The sequence below is a fragment of the Peromyscus maniculatus genome, chromosome 8 (genome assembly GCF_049852395.1).
Source record: "Peromyscus maniculatus bairdii isolate BWxNUB_F1_BW_parent chromosome 8, HU_Pman_BW_mat_3.1, whole genome shotgun sequence".
Classification (NCBI taxonomy): Eukaryota; Metazoa; Chordata; class Mammalia; order Rodentia; family Cricetidae; genus Peromyscus; species Peromyscus maniculatus.
In genome coordinates, this window is record NC_134859.1 from 20,554,637 (window position 1) to 20,566,755 (window position 12,119).

Genomic DNA, 12,119 nt, shown 5'->3' on the forward strand with positions numbered 1-12,119 from the left:
AAGAGGAACTGGGCAGTGGGGATACATTTGCCTCTTAGGGAAATGGCAAGATCCTTGCTCCCTCTTTTCAAGGCTCCACAGAACTAGCTAGCTAGGAGCTGAGCCTCACACCTAGAGAAAAAAATTAAAAAAAACTTTATGTTCCCATGCTTGTGGCATTTCTGGGGCTCCAGTAACAGCTGTTTGGCAGCAGGAGTCGACGTTTCTAACAGCTATTAAATTCGAGTTACCTAACAGCTATGGCTCCGGGTTGTTATGGTTCTGCTGTGGCTTGGAGCCTCCAGCTCAACCCAAGAAAGCCGTCAGAGGAGCCCGGGTTTAAGCTGAGGGCCTGGGCCGCCTCAGCTCACTTCTGAAAGCCAAGCAGGGAGACCCTGCCTACAAGTCTAGGAGAAGCGAAGTCAGCGCAAGGCCTTGATATAAAAGTAAATAAGAGGAAGAGGAAAAATAACCCGGGGCCCCCAGCCCACAACAAACAGCGAGGAGGGAGCCACGGAAGAGCAAGAGCAGAGACAGCAAAGCTGGAGGGTCAACCAGAACTCGGATGAGACGCGGGATTATAGCTGGGCCAGAGGATCAACTGGTGGAAAAAGGTGCAAACTACTGGGAAATAAATGGCGTTTCCCTCAGACTCTGCATCTGTGCCATGGTGAATGGGATTCTTCATGGTAGTTTCCTCACTGGAGTTTCTTTGAGATTTTTTTCTCTTACTCTTTTTTGTTAACTGGCTACTTTCATAAATACCACTATACTGTATCATTTTCATTTTTTTTTTTTAAACCAGGTATGGTGGTGTATGCCTGTAATCTCAGCAGCTAAGAGGTGGAGGCAAGAGGGTTAGGAATTCGAGGCTAGCCTCAGGTTAGCCTCAGCTGTAAAGGGAATTCAAGGTCAGCCTGAACTATGTGAGACGGTCTCACAAAACAACAAGGGGGAAAAAAATCAACTTTAGAAACCTTCAACTCTTCTTGAAGGTACAACATTCCCACACACAGGCTGTGAGCACCTAGCCCAGGCTACCAAATACACCTGTGTGTTCAAGCTAGTCTGCCTTCCCTTAATGGTGGGGCCTGGTAACACTGCATCAGTGAATTCCTTCACCCCTGCTATGGCACTCTAGAGTCTCAGTAAGTGCATTTGACCATGGGTTCAAGTTCCCACCTGTTTGATCTCACTCTAAGGGCTACCTTCCATGTAGTCTCTGTGTGGTGTGGTCTGCTGTGTCTCTGTCACTAGGGCTTGCTGGTATGGTACATCTTTTATATTCATCTTCCTCTTTCAGTGATTTCCAAGGCTGTATTCAAGGATCCCAAAAGACTCCCCTGCTTACAGCACACCATTTCTGTGCTTCATAAACTTTCCGACCTCCTCCTTAGTAACATCTAGGCATTCACAGTGCCCATCCCAAGGTGGTACCATGAGCCACTAACTTCCCATGTGTTTCTGGAAGCACAGCTCAGGACTACTTTGCACACCTTGTGTTTCTGGCTCTTCGTGCAGCGGTATTCTTCTAGTAGACATGTAACAGGCATGTGCATGGATAAGTTCCCTCACCTGACCTGGAGAGTCACGTTAGAAGCAACCAGTGTTCCTCCTTAGTGAGGGTCAGGTCCATTTGACCAGGAGTGCCCCTGGGAGCCCCAAGACAGTAGGGGGTGCAGAATGAGTGCTCTGCAAATGTGTGCTGATGGTCCCCATGCTCTGAGAAAAGGATGACTTCAGACGCCTGATGCAGACAGGCAGGTTTTTAAGAAGACAAGGAACGGCTGCCTGCGCCGAGCATCTGAGGGCATGGAGTGCACAGTGTGAGGTCAAGAGAGTAAATCTGTAGTTCTGTCACTTGGACACATACCAGGTCGCTTGGATGTGATGGGAATTGCGCCTGCTAACGTGGCAAATTCTCCCCCTGGCAGGAGGGCCCGAGTTTGCTGGCTGCCTACGCTAGCAGGCTGGCAGAACCCAAGGCGTTCGGGGTACAGCTGTCAGAGCAAGAACAAAGGTGCTGTGAATTCCTGATGAGGGGGGACCTTGGCCTCATGGCATCTGCAGTGTTTTAATCCAGAAAGAAGGGAAGTGGTGGCGGGCCACAGCCAGGAGATGGGTCATGCTGCTGTGGGCAGCAGGAGGCTGAGAACCAACTGCTCTTACTTGTCCTATGGCCTTCCTCTATCAGCCGCAGGCTACTCCCTGCTAACACCAGAGTTTCTTGCGCTCAAAGGTTCTATGTGAATGGGTCTTGTCCTAGCCACTGATAGACTGTTCAGTACCAATGGAATTGGGCCTTTAAGCCAGTTTGCCTGTGCAAAATGTGGAGAGAGAAAGGTAAGCATGTGCACATTCATACAACTGCCTTTAACATTTCTTCATATCTGAATAGGAGCTTCACTCATCTTTGATATAATACACTGAGGGGTACATAGTATCTAAAATGCAGAACTTCAGTCTAATCACAGAAGGTAGCAGATCAGCCCAAACTGAGAGATGTATACAAATTGCCTAATCAATGCTGTTCAGAAGGGTCAAGGCCATGAAATACAAGAATCAAGAACTACCATGGGTTAGATGGACCAGAGCGATCAAGGGGTCTTGATAATGAAACAAAGCATGGGATCTTGAACCAGATGTGAAAGGCGAAAGTGGAAAAATTCTATAAATCAGTTAAAATTCTGGCTTTTAGATTTAAATTTAAAATGTTGACCTTATAGAAACTTGGGGGACTGTGGTTGGAAATTCTTTTGTTTTGGTAACTTGTCTTAATAAGTTACTTGAAAAGTTTTAAATTATATTTACTTGGTGTGTGTGTGTGTGTGTGTGTGTGTGTGTGTGTGTGTGTGTATGCACATATTTGGAGGTCTGAAGATGTTGGTTCCTGGAACTGAGCTCAGACTGTCACTTTTGTTGACAAATACCCTTTTACCCACTGAGCCATCTTTACCACCTTTAATGTAAAAAGCTTTAAAAAAATGGTGTGGGGAAGATTGGTACAAATATGACTCATGTCACACTGTTGATATGTGGACAAATGAGATAGCATGCATTCAATAATTTGCAGTGTCCAGGACATACTTAGTGGGAAGTGCAGGCTTCAGCATCAGATGAGCACCCTGTGCTGGGATTAGATTTCCCCTGCTGGAAGCTGTCCAGGCAGCTGGAGTCTGTTTGTGAATCTATTACCACACAGGTGCACTTGGGGCATTATATTATTCTCAGGAGCCAAAGCCTATGGGACGAGACGCTTAAACTTGGATTTCCCTAAGAAGTCAAGGTTTGCATGGATATTTGGGTCTACTGTTGGATTCTTGGTTTTTGTTTTGTTTTGTTTTGCAGTACTGGGGATCGAACACAGGGCCTCATGCATTGCATTAATGCATTTGAGACAATCATTCTACGCTACAGCCCCAGCCCTTACTACTGGATTCTTAATGAGTCATAAATGGTTAGAAGATAACGTGGCTTAGATACTCACTGTGGTAGAAAAGAGGAGTCTTTGGTTACTTTCTTTCTATCTATCTATCTATCTATCTATCTATCTATCTATCTATCTATCTATTAATTAATTTTTGGGTTTTTTTTTTTTGAGACAGGGTTTCTCTGTGTAGCCCTGGCTGTCCTGGAACTCACTCTGTAGACCAGGCTGACCTTGAACTCAGAGATCTGCCTGTCTCTGCCTCCCAAGTGCTGGGATTAAAGGCGTGTGCCACCACCACCTGGCAAGTCTCTGGTTATTTTTAAAGGGGCATTCATATTTCATATTCATGACAACCAATTCTAGTCTTTTTTTTTCAATTTTTGCTTTTTAAAAGAAATATATCTGTGTACACATAATGATATTTGATTAAAAAATAAGTTAGTCAAAGTACTGATGACAAAAAGCAATAGAGGTACACTGAAGATCAAAGTTCGGGAAATGAGGGCTTAGAACCAAGAGAAAGAGCACAGGGCTCATAACGAAACAGCTTGACCTGTGGTCACTTCAAAAGCATGAAGGGAGAAGCACCATTAGGGCGGAGAGGCAGGCACTTGCTTCCCATACTCTTAAACCAACTCGGCCTACAACAAATGAGGGATACAGTGGAAGGCAATTTCATTCTTTAAGCGCCTCAATTTTACCCATCGTATGCATCAACAGTTAAATTAAAATATGCATACAAGTTCAAAGCCCGATTTCAGGAACAACGATGGAGTAGGATGGAATAACTCCTCTTAACAGCCACTCAATATTTGTTTCACAAGGATCAATTATATCCTATGGCTAATGCACACTTGGAGGGTGCGCCCAGCCACAGCACAGGTGGCGAATGCAAAACACACACCGAGAGTCCTTTTAAGCAGCTAAATGTACACTCCATTACAGATCCATAATGCAGAATGGACACGCGTCTGCAAATGGATTCAGAGTGGAGGGTTCTTAAATGGCTGGGTACTTGGGTCTGAAAGGCCAGTAACTGGATGTGCAGTCAGAGCACACATGGTTTTTAGGATTAATAATACATCGGTGTGTGTCAGTGTTAATACACATTTACAGCTCACAGCCTGCGCGGCTGAGTGTTCAGCCCATTTGCAGCCACATATAAAAGGGCGACTCAGTCCTTCTTCTCATTAATGCTTTCACTCTCAGGAAAATTAGATTACACAAGAAAAGCCATTCAGACGATACCGAGGCTTGCCTTCCTTTAAGCCTTCACTAGGAAAAGCACTCGACATGGCAACGTAGGGTCAACCTCCACCCTGCTGGACCCCTTGGAAGGAGCTGATAGTCTGTCCTTCTCCTTGTGGATGTGTCCCTGTGTCTTGGGACATGAGTGTGCTCTGCGGAAATGCAGCTAAGATAGGCTTCATGTTTCCTATCTTTCCACATCTGATAAGTGGACCGAACCTGTGTGTTGTGTTGTGGGACAGACGAGATGCCATAAGAATGAATGTCACACACATGGCCACCAATGCCAGGGCTTCAGGTATCTAAAAGCCTCACTCACTTAACACCGAGTACCCATCAGGATGCAAATCTCAAATCTTTAAACTATGGAGAGTGTCTAGATAATATTTTCCAGAGCAAGAGCTTGAGGGTTGGACAAAGGAATGGTATCGTTTAAGATGTAGCAGCTTTACTGATTTTTAATGTCGAGGCAGAAATGGTTTAATGAAATGCAAATAAAGGGGATAAAAAGACGACCTAATTATATAAATAAGTTAAAATATAAATAGGCAATAAAACCAAACCCTTTGGCACCTTACAATGTGCTTTGCTGAGCCACATCAGTCCTAGCAGTACTTAGTACTGTATCAGTACTTACTACCGTGTGCTTATTAGTACTCTGCATTGTGTCTACTCACATTGAACTTCTGACATCAGGCTCCCTTTTCTAGATAAGGAAACCAAAAATTCAGACATGCTGACTGACTTGCACAAGGTCACCAAGAGACAGAGATGTGTCGGGGCACAGCTGGCACTGGAAAACCCAAGCTGAGTGAGGTCTCTTAATGTCCCCTTACTGTGTTCCACACTTCCCTGTTTGTGGGTGGGCACTCTATGTTATAGGTGGTACCACGTATTTTAGACAAATGGAACAGAAAAGGACAATACAAGACTTTGTGGATGTATTTATGTTCTTCCGGACGGCTGTGTGTGTATTTGTGCCCCCGACTAATCCTGAGAGCCAACCGAAGGTCACACTGAAGGTCTCTTACAAGACAGGTGTGCAGCCTCTAAATTCCTCGTTCTTCAGAGAGCCATTTTCTTTCTTAAATTACCTTTCCCCCAAGAATCCCAAGGCCCCAGCCATTCTTTGCAAAGCAGTCTAGATAAATTAATAATACAATTTAAAACCAATTCCACAAAGATAAATAGCACTTCCTAGATTAGGAGTGTAGCTGGCCAGAATGAATGAAATTCACTAACCCTGAGATGCTTAATCTCCCATTACATAGAAGCTAATGATTATAAGAAAGGAGTGATGGTAATTCACTTCTGCTTTTACAGGAAATCCGACCATCTCATTTTTAGCAAATCTTTCTTCTCAGCACACCTCAGTGCCAAGGCTGGCTGGCTGACTCCTACAGGCACACTGGCCGCTGGTCATACATCAAAACCCGCTCCTTGCCAAAGGGGGAACCTTTGAGCATGCGTGTGGGTTTACAGAGTCCCGGTGCAGAGGACTACTTAGAAAGGCAACCAGGGTGCTCCTCCTCCCGCCCCTCTGCAGGGAAGTGGTGACGCGTACCTTTAGCGCAGTCTGCGCCTAGGAATCCTGGGAAGCAGTGACACAGTCCGGACACGCATTCGCCATTGCCGTGGCAGTTCCGTGGACAGTCCTGCACTGAATCTGAAAGAGAGAGATTGAGCAATGACCTTCCTCTCCTCTGCTCAGTCATGTAGTGATCAGTCATCTGCCATTTGTAACGACCCGAGACGGGGTGGGGAGGACCAAGAGTGAGCGAAGTCAGAGACCAGGGAAGGTGGGGTCAAGGGCCACGTGAGCAGTGCATGAAAGTATCCGGCACTCTGCCGGTGCTAACCCACACTGGACTGCAGGGATAGGCACAGTTTCTATTCTTTTTATTTTATTAAGATTTATTTATATTTTATGTGTATGAGTGTTTGGCCTGCTTGTACGGCAGTGCTCTGTACACATGTAGTACCCATGAAGGCCAGGAGAGGGTGTTAGATTCTCTGGAACCGGAGTTGCAGGCAGTTGTGATCCATTCTGTGGGTGGTGGGAACCAAACCTGCCGAGTCATCTTTCCAGGCCCCTTTTTGTTCTTTTTTGCTTATTTGTTTTTAGAAGAAGTTGTCTATTTGGATTTAAATACTACGGAAGATTCCACGCCCGGATATTGACAAGGATTTTAGGCACTATGCCCTTCCTGTCTGCCACGCCTTCACCCCAAAGTCACTCCGCCAATTCCAGCTGTGGCTTGAAATAAGAAATCTAAGATTCTAACCGCAGGTATAGGACCTCAGGCAGGTGTTCCTAATCTCAGGCTTGTAATGCAAAAGTGTTCTCTGCCTTTAGGCAGAGATTATAAGAAATAGGCAAACACAGTTATGAGTTGCATGAAATGTTTGGTCGGTGCTGGACAACACATGTGGCCAGTGCTCCCTCAGCCTTCTCAGGTTATATGAGTGCTTCATGGTGTATATGCCAGGGTAAAGCGAAACAGTTCTTGAGTGTATCCCTATCTTAAGTGATGTGTGGCCATACTTAAGTCTCATATTCCCCTATGCATGTTTCAGGGTTCTGCAAGAAGCAGGTATTGGCATATATATATATATATATATATATATATATATATATATATATATATTAACCTTTTATGTGTATGGGTGTTTTGGCCAGCATGCATGTCTGTGTAAACTTCATTTTTGTGGCTGTCTGCTTGCTCTACCCTGCACAAGAATCTTATTCCTGGTCTGCCTTCTCTCTATACTCTCATTACATCTTTCAAGGGGGATTATTTTGGAACTTTGTCACATTGATTCAGATGGGCACAGCAATGGGTGTGTTCTTTCAAAATGATCATTTTTGGTTTAAGTTAAAACAAGACACATTTAAGCTTTCAGATTCCAAATGTCTAAGATGATAAAAAGGAAAATAGAAACCAATAGACCCAACTTATGACACGACCCAACCCCAGGAAAGGAGGGTGGTGAATTGGTCACAGGGTACCATGAAGGAGTTATAGGAGAGGTGTGAGGGTGTGCTCTGTGATCTCATCCTCTGTACACTCTTTCCCTGTACTGAGCACTCAAAGGGTGCATCCCAGCCATCTTTCCACAGCACGTCATTTCTGTTCCTCTGGAACCAAGCTGTTCTTGGTTTCTGGCACTCTGAGGAAACTCAACAAGTGGGTTTGCTTTCTTTTTCTTCTTCTTCCCCAAAGGTATATAAAAGACTATAAAGTTCACTGAGCTAGTTTTCTTGATGTCTAGCAGTTCCCAGCTCAGCTACAGCTCCTTTGGGTGAGTTCTCTAAAGGACTGAGAAGCATGCACAGTGTACCTGTGTGTTTTGTGAGCTCATCAGCTATTCAAAGGGCGTTGGGTGCTTCCATAGATACAAAAGTTAGAAATTTCATGCAGGGTTGGAGGACTGTTGTGCCTGGGCTTGCTCCTGTTTCTGCATGTCTTGGGAGCTGAAGTCTATACTGTTGGGGTATTCTGGAAAATTCTAAAGCATATTTTCTAGGCCATCTATGTATGGCCTAGGCAGTCAAAGAAAATATCTCTGCAGGGTAAAGGACAGGCTTACTAGGTTTAATAGAGAATGTCTCTCTCTGGATTGAAAGATAAGCATGTTTACTACCTATGCTGAGACCCAACCTCGGTAAGCTTAGGGCTTCTCTCCTGTGAGGCAACTCTGTACATGCAGGATCAGCAGGGCACACTTCCTGATACTCTGCAGACATTGGGGCTTGGGATCTGCATTGCTCTGACTACAGAAATCGATTGTCTGTGACCCTGGAGTCTTGTGTACATGTGTGTGGTGCATCCTGAGCATGTATGTGGATGTGGCAGCTGGATGTCAGCATTGGGTGTCTTTATTTCTTTCTACCTTATATTTTTCTCTCACTGAATTGTGAGCTTTCCGATTTTGCTAGATTGGCTAGCCAGAAACCCACAGGGATCCTCATGACTCCATTTCCTCGACTCTGAGACTATGGGAACACACTGTGATACTTGGAATTGTATGCAGATGTCAGGGATTGAACTCATGTTCTCACGCACACCTAGCAAGTGTGTTACTGGCTGAGACACCTCCCCAACCCATCCTGCAGCCTAATGTCTTCTGATGACACCCAGGAAACAGTGACAGGCTAATATATTAGCTTGTACTTAGGGTAAGATGTCAGAACTGTCATGGTCTCAACATAGGATGCAGTGTATTAACTGAGCACCTAATGTATGCAAGGAACTCTGGTTGCTTGTAGAATAATCCAGTCTCTACCCTCAATATTTTCCACTGCCATAGAGAATATAAGAAACCCCGCCCTCAATCAAATAAAGTGGTAAAAATTATAGTAAGCTCTTTGCAGAGAGTGAGATATGCAGGGGGTTACAGAAGGGGGCCCCTTAGAGGGGGTGGATAGGGTGGGCCTCCCTCTGTCACCTGGTGGAAGGAAGGATAAACTGTAACGAGCTGATGAGAACCAGTGGGTGGGAATTCCAGGTAGGCGGGGAAGAAGTGAACTGAATCCATTGTGCCTGGAGATGGCGGTCCAAAAGCAGAGTGACATGAGTTTGGAGAGATCTACACACAAGGCGGGCAGATTATCCAGGGTCCTACAGTTCACCAGAGAAGTCAGATCTTATTCTGGGGCTGCTGGAAACACATACGCATTGTAAGCAGAGGAATGGCATCACGTGGCTTGTGGTTTTGAATGTTGCTTCTACTGTGAGGTAGTGTGACTGCTCCTCACTGATCATGGCTGGATGGGCGTTTGGGTAGACTGGATCACTCTGGGGTCTGTGTCCCCAGTTCCCAACTTTATATCTTCAGGCCTAAAGCAGCGAGGGTCTGGGAAGCTCCTTGTCACCATGGTTCTGTACAAGGGGACAGAGGTCTCTGCATGCTCCCCACTTGTCTGCAAGGCCCCAGCTGGGGACATTTATCCTTATGCCTCAGCTTAAATGTCATTTGGCATCTGGGTGACTTCTTCCCTCCCTTTCCTCAGTGTGGGCTTTTTGTCTCCCTTGTTCCTGCCACTTCTCACACTGGCTTATGATGCCCCCCCCTTTTTTTAAAGTATGCCTCCTCCCCTTTCCCAGGATGAGGCCAGATGCCATCAATCCCCGAGGTCCTCAGTGCCTGGTATACAGTGGGTACTTGGTAAGAAGTCACAGAAGTGTGCCGAAGTATACAATGTACATACTTAAGAGGGCAGAGAATCTAGAGTGGATGAAAAATACAATGGAGGCCACTGAACATTTACTTTTCCTGTGGTCTTATGTTTGAAGCATTTCTATTTTTATTATTTTTTTGTAGGGGGGGACCCACAGAAAAATGGTAAATTATAAAAGCATTGCCTTTTTTCAGATCCTTTTCCAGTTACAGATTACAATTTTTGAATCAACATGGTTTCAGTTTTTGTGAGGGAGAAACAGTGGAGATAAAGGCATGCTTAGGAACTCCAAGATTATTATTCTATTGTTGTTTGTGGCAGTGCAGAGATTTGAAACCAGGGCCTTGCACATGCCGGGTGAGTACTCCACCACTGAGCTCTCCCCAGCTCCAGGAATTGGTGTTCTAGACAGTGGAGGCTCACACTGTGCTTCTAGAGCACGCCTCTGGGGTTTCCAGGAGGATGCTCATTTCTCCAAGGCAGGCTGCTTCTCCAGAGAAGACAGCAGACTCCTGAGTCATGGGTATATTTAGTGAGATTGCCCGACATCCGTCTAACACTTTCCTTCTGTTTCCCATCATGGGGGTTTTCATGCTCCTGGCTGCTCTCGATGGCGAATGTTCTGATGATAGGTGTGTGGAAAAGAACTCCCGGACCAAATAAAACACTGTTCTTTTCCCACATTTCAGGCCAATTGCTATCATTGCTCTATCAAGATGTCTGCCCAACTATTAGGCTGATTATCTTCGACTCTCTCTCTGAGCTGCAGCATCGATGAGAGGAACCCTCTGGGGAGAATTGCTATTTCCAGCTTTGACAGGCAGGGAGGGTAATGGCTGGGGGTGGGGGTAATCCTCACCCTACCTTTCTGTGACCATACAGGGTGAAGAAATGGGGAAAGATGCCATTACAAGGTCACCAGGTCCCCCAGAAAGCTGGTGGTTCAGGGGAAGGACATGCACTTGGCTAGAACCTAAAGAAATTCACAATTAAGAGCACAGCTGTGGGAAGTCTGTGCTCTGACTTCAACTCACTGGCCTTGTGACCTTGGGTGGGGCCCCTTTACATTCTCAGCCTTGGCATCCTCCACTTCCAAATGACAGAGAGACAGGGGCTTTCCCCACCACTACGGCTATCCTGTGGGTTGGGTGAGCGGAAGGACCCCAATGGCACATGATAGGGGTGAACACGTGGTCTGACCGCTGTGGTGACAATCTCTCCATGCTCCCCAACCAAGCCAGCTGCCGTGACCTGCCGGCTCTGCCATGTACTCTCAGAGTCGAAATACTAGGCGGTGAAAAGGAAGTCATTTCTCATCATGTTCTTCTCATCCTAGTCCCAGATCTGTTTCTGGTTCCTTCCTTTTGTAAGTTAGTCTCTGCTGTTCTACTTCTCTCCCCTGTTGGGACCTCACGTCACCCTAGAGATTTCCCATCTGCTGGGAGCTTCCTCTATGACTTCCAGTAGACTAAGTTATGACATGGCTTTGGAGCATAGGTTGGCAAACTTTCCCTGTGAAGGGACAGATAGTAACTATTTAGGCTCTGTGGGCCATATGGTCCCTGTTGCAACACTCAGCTCTGCTGTAACAGTGGGAAAGCTGCCACACACAACATGCAAACAGATGAATGTGGCCGTGTGCCAATAAAACTTTATTTATAAAAACAGGCAGTGGGCCAGATTTGGCCCCTGGGCTACAGTGTGCCAACTCCTACTCTTGAACATTTGGCTAGCCTTGGGAAGGCCTATTTTTCCTTAGCAAAAGAATAAAGATCAACCTTAGACCTGTGGTCATTAACCAAACTTTGTGACTTTATACAACTTTAAAGTTGTGGTTACTGAGAGAGAACTGTAGCCTGATATTCAGGTTGGATTATGTAGATCTTTCAAGAATAGGAAATTCCTTGAGAAAGCCATGTGGGGCCCAAAGAGAAGTTCTACAGTGTAGTAAGTTGATAAATAATGTTTCAAGGTACGTTCCTTAAAGTCACAGGCTCTCATTCATGACTGTTGGCTATAGGCCAGATGCAGTTCATTCATGGTGATCCTCACATTAGCCTTTGGGATATGATCATCTCATCTTCCCAAACAGAAGGTTGAGGCCCAGGCAAGTCACTCAGCTACAATGTGGGAAAGAAGATCTGGGACTTAGTCCTGCTATCTGAGGTCCTTTTGTCATGGATTCACTACCTCCAGACCCCTCTAGTGAATCCAGTTAACAGTGGCTGGGGTGACATGATGCTGTGGAAAGATGATGGCCGAGGCTCAGGATGGAAAGGC

At 45.6% G+C, this 12,119-nt stretch overlaps 1 protein-coding gene across 15 annotated transcripts in view; it reads right to left on the minus strand.

The window, feature by feature from the left end:
• The window catches only part of Tenm2 (teneurin transmembrane protein 2), a 1,247,217-nt gene that overhangs the window by 150,152 nt on the left and 1,084,946 nt on the right, over positions 1-12,119 (minus strand). For all 15 annotated transcript variants that reach the window (XM_016005141.3, XM_076578176.1, XM_076578168.1 and 12 more), the window contains one exon: positions 6,222-6,323. In XM_016005141.3, coding sequence (XP_015860627.1) covers positions 6,222-6,323 — 102 coding nt within the window. The remainder of the gene's footprint in view (positions 1-6,221; positions 6,324-12,119) is intronic.